At 41.8% G+C, this 17,425-nt stretch overlaps 1 protein-coding gene across 1 annotated transcript in view; it reads left to right on the forward strand.

The window, feature by feature from the left end:
* The window catches only part of DCAF12 (DDB1 and CUL4 associated factor 12), a 40,663-nt gene that overhangs the window by 17,188 nt on the left and 6,050 nt on the right, over positions 1-17,425 (forward strand). The window contains exons 3-6 of the mRNA XM_065878891.1: positions 5,713-5,919; positions 7,001-7,061; positions 16,040-16,233; positions 17,257-17,322. Of these exons, the coding sequence (XP_065734963.1) occupies positions 5,713-5,919; positions 7,001-7,061; positions 16,040-16,233; positions 17,257-17,322 (528 nt within the window). The remainder of the gene's footprint in view (positions 1-5,712; positions 5,920-7,000; positions 7,062-16,039; positions 16,234-17,256; positions 17,323-17,425) is intronic.

Below are 17,425 nucleotides of genomic sequence, written 5' to 3' on the forward strand. Positions count from 1 at the left end.
GGGGCACTGGTTCAGTCCCTGGTCAGGGAACTAAGATCCCGCATGCTGCACAGCAGGGCCAAATTAATAAATTAATTAATTAAATTGACTGTAATTAAAATTGTTCACCTGTCATTATTTCCTTATCATAAATTTCTAAAATTGAAATTGCAGAGTTTACACATTTTTCATTTTAGATACATATTGTCTAACCATTTCCTGTTGTGTTTCTGGATCTTGGCTCTCTCCTTTGCTCCTCCCCATCTCCGTTTGGGAGAGGAAATGTATTCCTCTGCTTGATTGCAGTTATCCTCCCTTTCCCATACTTAAGCTGCCCTCTTGCCTTTTACCATCTGACTTGGTATAGTCATCCTCTCTGTGCGACCTATGTGGATTTGCTTTCCTTTCTCCATTAACCTCCATCTAAAACACTGATACTTTGTGAATCTCCCCTCCCCCCATTTTATTAAGCCACCTTGACTTTCTATACACACAATTGCATATGTCTATATGCAGATACATGCATTTAGAGGTGTACTCACTAGTCATACAATCTTCCTGATTGTAAGGCCTTTGCTTTCTTTTTTCCCTCTGTCCTAACTTGTAAGTTGCAGGGAGCCATTAAGCCTCAAGCTTATCTTGCCCTGCTGCTGGTTTCTGGCAGGGATCCCAGTAGGTTAATGTGGAGCAGCCTCATTCTGGGAAATGTTACAGGAGCTGTTTGAAGCCTTGACCCTTTGTCAGACAGCTTGGGGAGATAGTCTCTGGCACTCCATCCACATCCCTGTTCCTTCCTTTGAAAAAGCAAAAAGGCTCTGTCCTTCACATGGTGCTTAGTCATTCCTCTGCAAGGATGAGGGTGAGGTTGGGGGTAAACTCTTGGTTTCCTGGGCCTCTACAGAGCCAGCTGTTTGCATTTCCCTTGTATGAAATCTTTTTCATCTAGTGTAGAAGCCATTATAACCTACTGAATGAAACAAACATTAGATTAGAATGTTACTATTAGCTAGTACTTGTTAAGTACCTATTCTGTGCTGAGCCCTGTGCTAGATACTTTACATTTTATTAGACCTCCTAGCAACCCTATTAGATAAATAATATTATTCAAGTTTTATAGATAAGAAACAAGATTCAGAAAGGTGAAAGTGACTTGATCAAGATCACATAGCTACTAAGTAACCAATGGAATTCAAACCTAGGTCTCTCCCAAGTCCAAAACTGGAGAGGTTGGGCTTAAGACTTTCTTAGACATGAATAGATGAAGCTTTTTCTCTTCACCTTTTCTGGGTGGCAGAAATGGAGCCCTGTTTTAAGACATAGGGTTGTGTCTTATCAAATGCATCGTCCTTAGTGTACAGAGTAGATTTCTCTCTACATCAGTGCTTCTCAAACTTCAGTGTACTTGGAGATCTTGAGAAACTCCAGATGCTGATTTAATAGGTCTAGGGTGAAGGCCTGAGATTCTTTGTTTCTAACAAGCTTCCAGATACTCCTTTGAATAGCAAAGCTCTAGATCAGTGATTGTTAAACATGGGCAGTCATTAGATTCACCTGGAGATCCTTGAAAAAAATTCACTTTTACTGGCCCCAAACGCAGAAATTCTAATTGGAGGAGTTTTAGGGTAGGGCCTGGGAATTGTTTTTAAATATTTATTTATTGATTGATTATTTATTTGGCTGTGCTGGCTCTTAGTTGCGGCATGCGGGCTCTTAGTTGTGACATGCAGGATCTAGTTCCCTGACCAGGGATCGAACCCAGGCCCCCTGCATTGGGAGCACGGAGTCTTAACCACTGGACCACCAGGGAAGTCCCTGGGAGTTGTGTTTGTTTTGTAGTATTTTTTAAAAAAAGAAAATTCCCCAGGTTATTGTATTATATTATATTGTATTATAATCAGTTTGAGAATCACTGATCTAGAAGCCAATATATTATGGTTGCACTGTCCCACACAACACAAAAGTGTAAGTGGGCAGTACATTTTGCTTTATTAAACATTTGAGGGGCTGTGTTGGTTAGAGATCGTTTGTTTAAAAGGGTAAGAAATCCACTCACATTTATTGGAAGGGCTAGCTTGCAAACCTGAAGAGCAGGAAGTATCCCTGGATCGCAGAAAAACAACTAGAAGTTGGAAAGCCCCTAGGAACCAGGGATGTCCATGCTTCCTGTCTTCTGTTTCCTTTTCTCTGGGGACTGGCTTTGGTAGAAAATGGCCACCGAGACAGTTTGGTTTAGTGCCACCAGCCAGTTCCATATTGCTGAGAGAATTTGAATGACCCAGTCCAGTCTAGCCTCTGCACTGGTTCTCCTTGAGCCAGGAGGCCACCCCAGGACAGTGCTGTGATCTGGAAATCTGGGCTGTATCAAACTCAGCTACAGGCCCCCACTCTGAGTGCAGGGATGTGGGGGCCCCCTAACATCATTGGGCAGGTCCCTTGAAAGGTGGTTACTGTAAGCACTTACTATGTAGCTCTGCATGGTTGGGGCAGGAGAATAGAACCAAATAGGGTAAACCCCCTGCTCTTGGAATTGGAAGGACATTATTAGCTTAATGGAGAAGAGAGACAAGTAAAGAATTTTTTTAAATTTTTTTTATTTTGGCTGTGTTGGGTCTTTGTTGCGGTGCACGGGCTTCTCATTGCGGTGGCTTTTCTTGTTGCAAAGCATGGGCTCTAGACACACAGGCTTCAGTAGTTGCAGCACTTGTGCTCAGTAGTTGTGGCTCGCAGGCTCTAGAGCACAGGCTCAGTAGTTGTAGTGCACAGGCTTAGTTGCTCCACGGCATGTGGGATCTTCCCAGATCTGGGCTCGAACCCGTGTCCCCTGCATTGGCAGACGGATTCTTAACCACTGCGCCACCGGGGAAGCCCGAAACAAGTAAAGATTTTGAAATTGTGATAATATCTAAGTACTGTGGGTAGAGGGCTGTCTTGGGAGCCTACAAGAGAGGAACTTAACCAGCCTGGACATTAAGGAATATTCATAGAGGACATGTCTGAACTGAATCATGAAAGGTAAGGACGTGATGGCCAGGTAAAGAAAAGAGTAGGAGGAAGCATTTCTGGCATTGTGAACAGCATGAGCATGAAACAAAATAATTATATTTCATTGGAGAGTCTTCATTGAAGACCCAATGCAGTCAAAAATAAAATAATTATTATTTGTGTGAATAATAATTAATAAGCAGTTCTTTCTAGAGTATAAGGTCCATGGCAGGATTTGAAGCTAGAGAGATAGGTAGGGGCCACATTGAGAAGAGTCTTGATGCCATGCTAAGGGGCTTGAATTTAGGTAAAGGGGAACCATTAGATATTTTTTAATTGACATGGGAGGATTTCCATTTTTATGAAGATGAATGATTATAGTATGGAGAATAGGTTTTGTTTGTTTGTTTGTTTTGCGGTATGCGGGCCTCTCACTGTTGTGGCCTCTCCCGTTGCGGAGCACAGGCTCCGGACGCGCAGGCTCAGCAGCCCTGGCTCACGGGCCTAGCCGCTCCGCGGCATGTGGGATCTTCCTGGACCGGGGCACGAACCCACGCATGTCCCCTGCATCAGCAGGTGGACTCTCAACCACTGCGCCACCAGGGAAGCCCCTGGAGGATAGTTTTTATGGTGACCTTGCCTGAAGGCACAAAGACCAGTTGCAGTTGTCTAGAGGAGAGAGGATGGAGAGGAAGGAGCCAATTGTAAGAATATTTAGGAGATAGTTTGGCAGGACTAGCTGGGATGGTGGGAATGAGGGAGGAGGAGTCTAGGATGAATCCCAGGCTTGTGTGACCAGGCAGATTTTGGTGGCATTAGATGAAATGAGCAATTTGGGGAGGAAGAGTATTTGTTTTAGACACATTGAGTTTAAAAATGCCTGTCAAAAAAAAAAAAAAGCCTGTCAGACACATCAGTGACTGTGACTGTTAGGCAGGAGGTCTGCCTTAAGTAGTTGTCAGGGCCTACAGACTCAGGAGTGGTTCCCCTCTCTCCACCTTCCCTTTTAAAGTTTTTCCTCAGTCTCTACCTGGCGGTCTTGTTCTAGCTACTCTTCCTTTCCTTTTTCTATTTTAAATTTAAGGCTTACCTGCTTTCTCCTTTCATAGATCTTCCTGTGCAAGCAGTAGGTTATTTTATACAACGATATAACATGATTTGGCTTCACTCTGAGAACTGCTGATAGGATTTTAAATGAACTACCTAGACTATAAGGTATATGAGGCCAGAGATCATTCCTAGTAGTTATATTTCTAGCATCTAGAACAATTATTGTCATTTAGTTGGTGCTGAATCAGTGAGTGAATAAATGAATCATTGAATCACATAAAGAGTTTAATAATAATAGACTCCAGGGACTTCCCTGGTGGCGCAGTGGTTAAGACTCTGCACTCCCAATGCAGGGGGCCCGGGTTCAATCCCTGGTAAGGGAACTAGATCCCACATGCATGCCGTAACTAAGAGTTCATGTGCCACAGCTAAGGAACCCGCCTGCCACAACTAAGGAGCCTGCGAGCCACAACTAAGACCCAGCACACCCTAAAAAGTAAATATTAAAAAAAAAAAAAGACTCCACTGGGAATGCCCTTTGTCTAAGACTGATCTTTTCCATAAAGTATTTCTCTGAATTGAATTTTGGAGAGTGAAAAGGGGTTAGTTTGGTACAGAAGTGGATAAGAGCATTTCAGGCAGAAGCAGCAGCATGAGCAAAGGCATGGTGGCACAAAACAGAATGTGTGTGTGATAGATAAGCAGTGAGATGAATATCTCTTACCTTGTCCTGTCTCAGGTCACTCTTGCAAATGTGGTAATGTTTATAGGTATGTCTAATAGTGGTTTTGACTTGTTTTGTTTATAAGCTTCTGTGCATGGTTAGATAAGAATTAGTTACATAGGGACTTCCCTGGTGGTCCAGTGGTAAAGAATCCACCTTCTCCACTGCAATGAGAAGCCCGCTCACTGCAACGAAGAGCCCCCGCTCACCGCAACTAGAGAAAGCCCGCACTCAGCAAGGAAGACCCAATGCAGTCAAAAATAAAATAAATAAAAATTTTTAAAAAATCTTTAAAAAACAAAACAGAAAAAGAATCCACCTTCTAATGCAGGGGACACAGGTTTGATCCCTGCTCGGGAAACTAAGATCCCACATGCCACAGGGCAACTAAGCCTGTATGCCACATCTAGCAAGCTCACGCGCCTCAACGAGAGAGCCCACGTGCCACAAACTACAGAGCCCATGTGCTCTGGAGCCCACTCGCCACAACTAGAGAGAAACCCAAGCAGACCATGCTCCATGACGAAAAGATCTGGCATGATTCAACAAGGATCCTGTGTCCCGCAACTAAGACCCAACACAGCCAAAAAAAAAAAAATTAAGGAAAATAAAGAAATAAAATAAATAGTAAAAAAAAAAAAAAAAAAAAAGAGTTATATAAAATATGCTTGAACTGGTAGAAAACCTTTCATCAGGTTCATTAGATCCATAATCCTCTTTGAATCCCAGGCAGAATTTACTTCTTCCTCTCTGTTTATGTAGCATATTATATCTATCTATGTTATGTTTTCTTATTTACATGTTTCATTTGACTAGTGTCGCCCTGACCATGCGTTTAATAATGCCCAGGGTCTAACGTAGTAGACATTAATTAAATGTTTGATGGGTAACTGAGTGAATGAATGGATGTTTGTACCCAGCGTTAGCCACACTGAAGAGAAACTGCGTTCAGCTTCTTTATCCCTTTTGTCTTGTAGCTGTTTGTAGTGGATGTCCAGACAAGCCAGATCACCAAGATCCCCATTCTGAAGGACCGGGAGCCCGGCGGTGTGACACAGCAGGGCTGTGGTATCCATGCTATCGAGCTGAATCCCTCTAGAACACTGTTAGCCACCGGAGGAGACAACCCCAACAGCCTTGCTGTCTACCGGCTGCCTACACTAGATCCTGTGTGTGTGGGAGATGTAAGTCTCCCCAATAATTGTAGATAGAGGTAGCCTTGTTTTTTAACAGAGCCCAGTCCTCATTCCCACAAACCCCCCAGGAAGGGACAGTTTCCTCTAGACTTCTGCGGACTTGGGTTGGGGGTGCGTAATGGTGAGGTATGGGGGTGGAGATTTCAGAGTTGGTATTCCACTCACCACAGGGAGTATCAGATATGTTGGCAGAGGGTATGTTTGATAAAGAGGCGAGCAGTACACCTCAGAGGCCATGAGCGGTGGGTTGGTGTTTGAGTCCACACCACAGTGGTTACACATCTCCTACTGCCCATAGTCAGAAGGGTTTATTAAGTTATTCATTCAGCAGCTATTTTTTGACCCTTCTATGGCCGGTCATTGTTTCAGACACTGGGGACATAGCAGTGAATAAAACAGACAAAGCCCCTACCCTCTTGAAGCCTGCACTCAAGTGAAGGGAGGCATATAAACCAACAAAAATGTACCAGCAGTATGTCAGAGTGTGATGAGTGCCGTGGAGAAGAGTAAAGGCAGGCTAAAGGGAGAGAGCATGGTGGAGAATGCTATTTCAGGGGATAGTTGGGAGGGCATCTTTGATAAGAATGACATTTGAGCAGGGAGACTTAAAGGAAATGAGGGTGCAAGACATGCTGATGTCTGGAGGAAGAGAGTACCGGACAGATGGAACAGCATAGAGGTCAGTTGTAGCTATATTCTCCCAGGAAGCAAGGGGGGAGTGCAAGGAGGTGTGTTGGAGGGATGAGAAGTGGGTAATTGTGCGTAGGAACCACAAGTAGAACATCCAGAGATAGAATGCTAGAGCTGTGTGTCCACCGGCCATGTTTATTGTCCACAAGAATGCCAGTTTTATTCCAGCTTTGAGCTTCTCAAGACAGAAGTTAAAAGTTGTGGGATCATTCCATTTGGGTTGAAATCACCAGAGATTAGAATTGAAATTTTTACAAAGATATTTTCAGTCAGACTCGTAAACTTTTCAGGGGTGTACATTGTAATCCTTATTTTACTGATTTCTTTTTTTCCTTTTTTTTTTTTCTCTCTCTGTACCTGTCACTCCCTCCTCTTGAAGGATGGACACAAGGACTGGATCTTTTCCATTGCATGGATCAGTGACACTATGGCGGTATCTGGTAAAATTGCCCTTTTGTAGGGAGTTCTGGTGTGGCAGGGAGGGAGGGAAGCTAGAAGTTGAAGAAGGAGAGTAGTGTGATTAGAAATAGCCCAGTAAACCGACCATCAGTGAGGGGCCAGGAAACCTTGTTTCTAATACTCTTTCTCCTGACTTACCATGTGACCTTGGATAAGTCATTCCCCTTGTATATTCCTGATCTGCAAAGTACTAGCACAATTGTTATTCATACTCTGCCTTGTTCCAAAGAGCCTGTGTATTAGCATGTTAGCCTCAACATTTTTGTGGGGCTTCACTGAGACAATAGTTGTGAAAGTGCTTTTGGAAAAGTTGGTGTGCTCTGCAAAGTATTAGGAGCAACTGTTACTTTCTGTACAACTATATAGTGTTGATAAAGCTATATAGGATTAGGGGAATTTCTCTCCCAGTGGTAGAACAGTCACTAAAAATACATGGAAATGAGTGTAGAGAAGATAACCTAGAGATACTCAAATGCTTTCTGAATACCCACAGCAGCCTAGAAAGTAGGCTCAGAGTGCCAACCAGTTTTGCTGGGTACGTATATGTAAAAATATTATCCCCCATTCCAGATTCCCAAATTTTAAAAAAAATTGTAAGAGTTGCTAAATTAAGTACTTCATGTGTGTTATCTCATAGAATCCTCAGAACAGTCCTAGAAGGTTTGCATTATGAGCCTTATTTCACAAATGAGAAAATGTAGATTCTGAGAAATTATAATTTGCCAAAGGCTACACAGATGGTGAGAGATAGACTCAGGATCTGAATCCAGCTCTGAGTTCCAAGCCCATGCTTAGAACTGCTACGCACAAAGCTAAGGGAACAAAAAAAAAAAAAAAAAAAAAAAAAAAGCTAAGGGAACGTAAATGTTTCTTCTTTGGATTCTTTGCAAGGCAATAGAAAGCAGCCAGGAGGGAAAATAAATCTAATGGACAAGCATACTCACAGTTCAGAATTATTCAGTATTGGTTCAGAAGCTTTTGGATTCCCTGTCATTTGTCTCCCCAAGAAATGAGAGCTCCTTGAAGGCAAAGGCTGAATCATGTCACCTCTATAGGGACTATCTGTATGACAGTAACTTGCACTAAGTGTGATTGTTAGGAGCCAGGATGTGGCTTTTTCTGGGAGCTTCCCTTCTCTTTTTTCATATAGGCTGTGAGTATTCTATGTTTTCAGGCTGATAGCTTCCAAGTCTACATTTTGTGAACAGTATAGCAGGTTTTAAGAATATTGGCTCTAAAACAGGAACAGACTCACAGACATAGAATACAAAGCTGTGGTTACCAAAGGGGAGAGGGAGGGGGGAGGGACAAATTAGGATTATGGGATTAACCAATATAAACTACTGTATGTAAAATAGATTAGCAACAAGGATATACCGTATAGCAGGGGTCCCCAACCCCCAGACTGCGGACTGCTACCGGTCCATGGCCTGTTAGGAACTGGGCCACACAGCAGGAGGTGAGCTGCGGATGAGCGAGCAAAGCTTCATCTGCCGTTCCCCATCGCTCCCCAATGCTTGCATTACTGCCTGAACCATCTCCACTCCCCCACCCCCCAACCCCCCGGTCCATGGAAAAATTGTCTTCCATGAAACCAGTCCCTAGTCCCAGCAGTTCGGGACTGCTGCACAGGGAATTATACCCAGTATCTTGTAATAACCTTGTATAACGGAATGTAATCTGCAAAAATACTGAGTCACTTTGCTGTACACCTGAAACTAATATAATATTGTAAATCAGCTATATTTCAATTTAAAAAGAAAAAAGAATATTGGCTCTGAGTGAAAGACCTATATTCTGAAAACTGTAAAACATTTATGAAGGAAATTGAAGATGATACAAAGGAATGGAAAGATATCCCATGTTCTTGGATTGGAGGAATTAATATTGTTAAAATGTCTCTATTTCCCTAAGCAATCTACAGATTTAATGCCATCCTTATCAAAATACCCATGATGTTTTTCATAGAAGTAGAACAAACAATCCTAAAATCTATATGGAATCACAAAAGACCCCAAATTGCCAGAGCAATCTTGAGGAAAAAAAGAACAAAGCTAGAGATAGCATGCTCCCTGACTTCAGACTAAACGACAAAGTTTTGGTCATCAAAACAGCATGGTAAGACTTCCCTGGTGGCATAGTGGTTAAGAATCCACCTGCCAATGCAAGGGACACGGGTTTGAGCCCTGGTCCGGGAAGATCTCACATGCTGCGGAGCAACTAGGCCCATGCACCACAACTGCCAAGCCTGCGGTCTAGAGCCCACGTGCCAAGAGCCCATGCTCAGCAACAAGAGAAGCCACCGCAGTGAGGTGCCCATGTACCACAGCGAAGAGCAGCCTCTGCTCGCCGCAACTAGAGAAAGCCTGCGTGCGGCAACGAAGACCCAACGCAGCCATAAAGTAGTTAATTAATTATTTTTTTTAAAAGCCCAGCATGGTACTGGAACAAAAAGAGACATATAGATCCATGGGACAGAACAGAGAGCCCAGAAGTAAACCCACACACTTCTGGTCAATAAATCTATGACAAAGAATATACTATGGAGAAAAAACAGTCTCCAGTGAAGAGCGGTGCTGGAAAAACTGGACAGCTACATGTAAAAGAGTGAAATTAGAACATTTTCTCACACCAATATGCAAAACTAACAAAATGATTTAAAGACCTAAATGGAAGACTGGAAACCATAAAACTCCTAGAAGAAAACATAGGCAGAACACTCTTTGACATAAATTGTAGCAATATTTTTCATCTCTCCTAAGGCAAAAGAAACGAGCAAAATTAAGCAAATGGGACCTAATTAAACTTAAAAGCTTTTGCATAGCAAAGGAAACCATCAACAGAACAGAAAGACAACCTATGGAATGGGAGAAAATGTTTGCAAATGATATGACCAATAAGGGTTATCCAAAATATATAAACAGCTCATACAACTCAATATAAAAAAATAAACAACCCAATTAAAAATTGGGCAGAAACCCTGGATAGACATTTTTCCAAAGAAGATATACACTGGCCAACAGGCACATGAGGAAATGCTCAAAATTGCTAATCATCAGAGAAATGCAAATCAAAACCACAGTGAGATAATAATCACTTCACACCTGTCAGAATGGCTGTCATCAAAAAGTCTTCAAATGTTGGTGAGGATGTGGAGGAAAGGGAACCCTAGTACACTGCTGGTAGGAATGTAAATTGGTGTGGCCATTATGAAAAAAAGTATAAATGTTCCTCAAAAAACTAAAAATAGGGACTTCCCTGGTGGTCCGGTGGTTAAGAATCTGCCTTCGTTAAGAATCTGCCTTCCAATGCAGGGGACGTGGGTTCGATCCCTGGTCAGGGAACTAAGATCCCACATGCTTCAGGGCAGCTAAGCCTGCATGCCACAACTACTGAGCCCTCACACTCTAGAGCCCATGCGCCACAACTAGAGAGCCTGTGCGCCACAACTACTGAGCCCATGTGCCACAACTAGAGAGAGGCCCGTGTGCCACAACGAAAGATCCCATATGCCGCACCAAAGATCCCATGTGCCGCAACTAAGACCCAACGCAGCCAAATAAATAACTGTTTTTTTCAATTTAAAAAAATTGAAAAAAAACCCTAAAAATAGGACTACTATATGATCCAGCAATTCTACAGCTAGATATATATTTAAAGAAAATGAAAACCCTAATTCGTAAAAATACACACACCCCAGTATTCTTAGTAGCATCATATGTAATAGTCAAGATATGGAAGCAACCTATGTGTCTTATCAACAGATGAATGGATAAAGAAGATGTGTTAAATATATACAATGGAATATTACTCAGCCATTAAAAAGAATGAAATAATGCCATTTGCAGCAACATGGATGGACCTGGAGATTATCATCCTAAGTGAAGTAAGTCAGACAGAGAAAGACAAATATCATATGATATTGCTTACATGTGGAATATAAAAAAAAACAACAAAAGTTCATACAAATGAACTTACTTACAAAACAGAAACAGACTCACAAACTTAGAGAATGAACTTATGGTTACCGGCAGGGAGGGATAGATTGGGAGTTTGGGATTGACGTGTACACACTGCTATGTTTAAAATAGATAACCAGGGAATTCCCTGGTGGTCCAGTTGTTAGGACTCTGTGGTTTCACTGCAGAGGGTGCAGGTTCAATCCCTGGTCAGGGAACTAAGATCCCACAAGCCACGTGGCATGGCCATAAAAAAATAAAATAGAAAAATAAAATAGATAACCAACAAGAACCTACTGTATAGCACAGGGAACTCTGCTCAACATTCTGTAATAACCTAAATGGGAAAAGAATTTGAAAGAGAATAGATACATGTATATGTATAACTGAATCACTTTGCTGTACACCTGAAACTAACATACTATTGTTAGTCAACTATACTCCAATATGAAATAAAAGTTTTTTTAAAAGATGTGGTATATATACACAATGGACTATTACTCAGCCATTAAAAAAGAATGAAAGTCTGCCATTTGCAACAACGTGGATGAACCTAGGGGGTATTATGCTTAGTGAAATAAGTCAGAGAAAGACAAACACTTTACTACTTATATGTGGAATCAAAAAAATAAATAAAATGAATGTATATAACAAAACAAACAAATTCACAGATAAAGAGAACAAGCTAGTGGTTACCAGGGGGGAGAGGGAGGGGGCAAGATAGAAGTATAGAATTAAGAGATACAAAGTACTATGTATAAAATAAGCAACAGGGCTTCCCTGGTGGCGCAGTGGTTAAGCATCCGCCTGCCAATGCAGAGGACACGGGTTTCAGCCCTGGTCCGGGAAGATCCCACATGCCGCGGAGCAACTAAGCCCGTGTGCCACAACTACTGAGCGTGTGCTCTAGAACCTGTGAGCCACAACTACTGAAGCCTGTGCACCTAGAGCCTATGCTCTGCAACAAGAGAAGCCACCGCAATGAGAAGCCTGCGCACTGCAACGAAGAGTAGTCCCTGCTCGCCGCAACTGGAGAAAGCCCACGTGCAGCAATGAAGACCCAACGCAGCCAAAAATAAAATAAATAAATTTATAAAAAATAAAATAAGCAACAAGGATATATTGTATGGCACAGGGAAATATGGTCATTATTTTATAATAACCTTAAATAGAGTATAAAAATAATGCATCACTGTGCTGTACACCTGAAACTAATATTATATTGTAAGTGAATTATACTTTAATGAAAAATTAAAATCTAAATGTTCGTGATAATTCTCATCTTCTACTGAGACTTTAATTATGATAATATAGAATACACCTTCCTTATAAACTGTAGAATCACTATAAATCAACATACACAACAAAAATCCTTCCATCGATGTTCCTAATATATAATTTTGCCATCTAAATTGAGGAAATATAGCTTTGTAAAAGTACTAATCTTCAAATGCTCTGTTCTCCAAATTGTTAAATGTTGAAAGAAGCTGTGTTTCAGTTTCCTAATCATCAAAGTAAGTTAGTACACTTCCCTACCTTAGTGATGGAGTTGCTGTGTGACATACTGTTGACAATTATGGAAGACGGTAAAAACACAGTATACATTTTATTTATTAATTTTTTAAAAATCCTCCCAGCTCAACCTTCCCATTTGTTCAAAGGCAGAACAACCACAGTGAAAGAAGCCCAGGAAGTGTTAGCTACTGATCTGTGCCGTCTTTTTTTTTTTTTTAATATTTATTTATTGGCTGTGTCGGATCTTAGTTGAGGCACACGGGATCTTTCGTTGGCGCGCGGGCCTCTCAGCAGTTACAGCACGTGGGCTCTCTAGTGGCGCAAGAGCTCTAGAGCGCCCGGGTTTAGTTGCCCTGCGGCATGTGGGATCTTAGTTCCCCGATCAGGGATCGAACCTGCGTCCCCTGCATTGGAAGGCAGATTCTTAACCACTGGCTCACCAGGGAAGTCCCCAGTATATATTTTAAAACTAATGTGTACAGAGACAATTAACGAGGAGCCCAATTTGGAGGAGTGTTATACTATACAAAGATTGAGAAACTGCCTCAAAGTTTTGCAGTAAGCAGCTCAGTTGGAAATAGTTCTAACGTTCAGCTGTGCAGGAGGGCAGGAGACAGTGTTTCTCTTGGGGAGTTCCCTGGCGCTCCAGTGGTTAGGACTCCATGCTTCCACTGTAGGGGGCCTGGGTTCAATCCCTGGTCAGGGAACTAAGATCCCGCAAGCTGCATGGTACGGCCAAAAAAAAAAAAGTTTCTTTTGAATTTTCAGTTCTGCTTTGTTCACATCCAAATCAGGAATTTCATACTCTGAGAGGTCACATCAGCAAGAAAGTCCAAATAGTTTTAAGTCAATGTAGATGTCTTGTTAAATTGGAAATAAACAAGGTTTTATTATTTATAAAAAAGTGTTTGATGTACCATTAACAGTAGTTTTTGCTGCATTTAAAAAAAAAAGAGTATTGGCTCTGATAATAAAGATCTGAATTTGAATCCTGGTCTTACCACTTATTAGCATAGAGGGCAAGTTATTTAAGGCTTTTGAGACTTGGATTTCCTCATTTGTAACATGGATAATGATTATATATACTTCACAGGGTCATTGGGAAGATCAGATGAGGTAGTGCTTAGTGGCTGCCATATTGAAAATGCTCAATACTTGTTAACCAGTGTTAATGTTCAGACTTGATGATGAGCATCAACCCCTGAACATTCCCCTCAAATTCAGTGTATTCAAACTCATCATCTCCCTTCCAGGACCTCACCTCCCCCTGCCATTGACATATATTCGTAAGTTCTCCTACCTTCCACCTAGGTGCACAGCCAGAGAACTAAGACTCTTCAATCTCCTTAGATTACCAAGCCATGTTGATTCTGTTTTCTAAAATATCTCTTCTATCCATCAATTTCTTTTCTATCTTGTCTACTTGAGTGCTCATCGTCTATCTTTTGAATTACCCCAATGTCCTTCCATATTTTCTCTCTGCCTCTAGTCTTGTCTCCTCCAATCTAATCTTCATGTTGCTGCCAGATTAGTTCTTAAAATCATTTTTTCTTTACTGTAAAAGTAATACATGTTTATTGTAAGAATGTTTTAAAATTCATATAAACAAAAAAGGAAAGAATTACCCACACATTTTGTGCCCAGAGATAGTCACTGTTAACAATTTGAAATCAATCCTGCTAGTCTTTTTTCAGTACATATTTGAGTTGTTAAAATGGGATTATCAGTAGGTTAAAATGGGATCATATAGAGGGATGGATATATGTATAGATATATGATATGCCGAATATAAGAAAATGTTGATAGTAGACTATAGGTGTAAGTATACAATTCATTGTAAAATTCTTTCAACATTTCAATATGCTTGAAATTTTTCATAATAAAACTTGTATAGTTTTATTTTTTTAATTTGTATTATAAACCGTACGTAGTTCTCTAGATGTGCCCTTCACTCTCTGGCCTTTTCTAGATTTCACACATGATGAGCCCTCTACTTTGAACCTTTGTCCACAAACCTTATGATACAAACAAGTTGGATGATATTTATCCCATGTTAGACAATTTTTACCGTGAACTATTCAGGAGATTTGCAGTGTGAGAAGGGCACCTTCTGGTCTCAAAGGAGTGTTGGCAGATAATGCTACTGGACAGGAATTTGAAAACATTTTTTTAATTGGTTATTTTATTTTATTTTTTATTTATTTTTGGCTGAGTTGGGTCTTTGTTGCTGGGTGTGGGCTTTCTCTAGTTGTGGGAGCGGGGGCTACTCTTCGTTGTGGTGCGCTGGCTTCTCATTGCAGTGGCTTCTCTTGTTGCGGAGCATGGGCTCTAGGCTTGCGGGCTTCAGTAGTTGAGGCTCACGGGCTCTAGAGCGCAGGCTCAGTAGTTGTGGCGCACGGGCTTAGTTGCTCCGCGGCATGTGGGATCTTCCCAGACCAGGGCTGAAACCCGTTTCCTCTGCATTGGCAGGCGGATTCTTAACTACTGCGCCATCAGGGAAGCTCTCTTTATTGGTTCTTGATATACTGTTTTATGACTATACCACAGACTTGTTTTTAAGTGCTTCATTATGTTCCCTAAGGATAACTTTATGTTTTTAAGCATTCATCTTAATGTAGAACAGTCATTCTTAAGGCATTTTGTTTTAATTTATTTTATTTTATTTATTTTTGGCTGTGTTGGGTCTTCGTTGCGGTGCGCGGGCTTCTCACTGCGGTGGCTTCTCTTGTTGAGGAGCACGGACTCTAGGCGCACGGGCTTCAGTAGTTGCAGCACGCGGGCTCCATTGTTGTGGCTCACGGGCTCTAGAGTGCAGGCTCAGTAGTTGTGGCGCACGGGCTTAGTTGCTCCGCGGCATGTGGGATCTTCCTGGACCAGGGCTCGAACCCATGTCCCCTGCATTGACAGGCAGATTCTTAACCACTGCACCACCAGGGAAGCCCAGAACAGTCATTCTTAATTCAGGGATTATGGTTTCTTCAAGAGGCCCATGAAGCTCCCTGAAACTGAGTGTGCAAGGTAGGTTTTTTGTGTATTTTTCTAGAGAAAGGGGTCTTTAACATTCCTAAGTCTGTCAGAGGGGTACATGACTCAGAAAATATTAAGCATCACTGATCTAGAGTGGAAGTTCCCAAACCCTATTGCCTAGTAGAAATCACCTATGAATGCATGCCCAAGTGACCTAAGCATTTGGCTTGGAAAATTACTGAGCTTTATCAAATGTATTCTCTCTTTTCAAAAGTCCCACCAACTATGTTACACTTAAAGGTTATATTTTAACTCCTACACCTCAGTTGAATCATCCTCTTGGTGTAGCTATTAAAATACATACTGCTTTCTGTTTTGGTGTGGGCCACCTGGCCAGGCTTCAGCACATACGAGCATGGTGCACAAAGAGCTAGACTAAGAAATCCCATTTGGCTTCTGTGGGACTGTCTCATGGAAAGTTGGATATGTCTGACATCTGTGGTTTCCTTGCCCTACAGGCTCACGCGATGGTTCTATGGGACTCTGGGAGGTGACAGATGATGTGTTAACCAAAAGTGACGCAAGGCACAATGTGTCACAGGTCCCTGTGTATGCTCACATCACTCACAAGGCCTTAAAGGACATCCCCAAGGAGGACACAAACCCTGACAACTGCAAGGTCCGAGCTCTGGCCTTCAACAACAAGAACAAGGTATGAGCTTGCCAAAGGTTCCCTGAAGCCTGTTCCTCTTGCTTCAGCTTCTTGGCTTATGTCTTGGGAGGTGCACTGTCCTCCTCCTTCTCCTTCCCCAAGTCAGAGCTTACTACATAACTCAGTTCTGAGCCCACAGAGCATCTCTTGAAGGCTGAGGGATGCTTAGTTATAATCTCTCTCTGAGAAAGATTATAACTGAAATTATGAAAGCCACCCCTTGCATTGAGTATTCTCTGGATGGTTCATATCTGTTAGCCTCTCAGAGTTTCCCCAGGGCCATTCTGATTTGACTGTCTCTCATTTGCACGTGATCCTGCCGGTCCTCTATTTTGGGTGTGATTTTCCTACATGCAGTCACTTTCTTCTCTCTTGTATTCAGTTTCTTTTCATTCTTTACTGCCTCTTCTCAACACTGCCATCAAGTCTTAACTTAATCATTTGAGTCAGATCTGAAACTGCTGGGCTATTAAGTAGAGTGTTAGTATGGAGACCCAGAGCCAGAAGAGAAGAAAGGCTCTTTTCCCAAAATTTGAATCGGGCCACAATTTGAGGGGTAGTTCCCTTAGCCGCCTTCTATCTCTCATCCATGTTTATGGGTTAGGGGCAGACTTATCTCTCCCAGCTTAGACCCTCTACTTATAGAAGCTCTCACACTGAGACTTACAAAACTGTCTTTCATGTGCATGCTCTGCTCTATCAAACAGGATGTCATGTGTATGATTGTATAGTATGGGCTTTTTTAACCATGGGTGTCTATGTTCAAACCAGGACTTGCTTCTTGGGTTCTGTCAAGAAGCAGCCTTAAAAAAAAAAAAAAAAAAAAAAAAAAAAAAAGAAGCAGCCTTGCTTTAATATGCTGTACAGTTGCATTTTATAGGGTAAGATGATGGGCTGATAATCCCTGGCACCATCATAGGATAGGAGTGAGTAATGGGAGGACCCCAACCTGCAGGGTCTTCCCCTGCTTACTGTTATATATTAGTTGCTGTGAGTATAACCTGTTTTTCATTGCTTTTGCAGGAATTGGGAGCAGTATCTCTGGATGGCTACTTTCATCTCTGGAAGGCTGAAAACACACTGTCTAAGGTATGATGAACATGACTTAGTAGTTTCACCTTATAGTTAAAATACTTTAATCCTCCCTAAACTTTTTCATTCTTGTCTAAAGCACGAATTCTTCAAGGATCTG

Source organism: Phocoena phocoena, chromosome 6 (assembly GCF_963924675.1).
Source record: "Phocoena phocoena chromosome 6, mPhoPho1.1, whole genome shotgun sequence".
Lineage (NCBI taxonomy): Eukaryota > Metazoa > Chordata > Mammalia > Artiodactyla > Phocoenidae > Phocoena > Phocoena phocoena.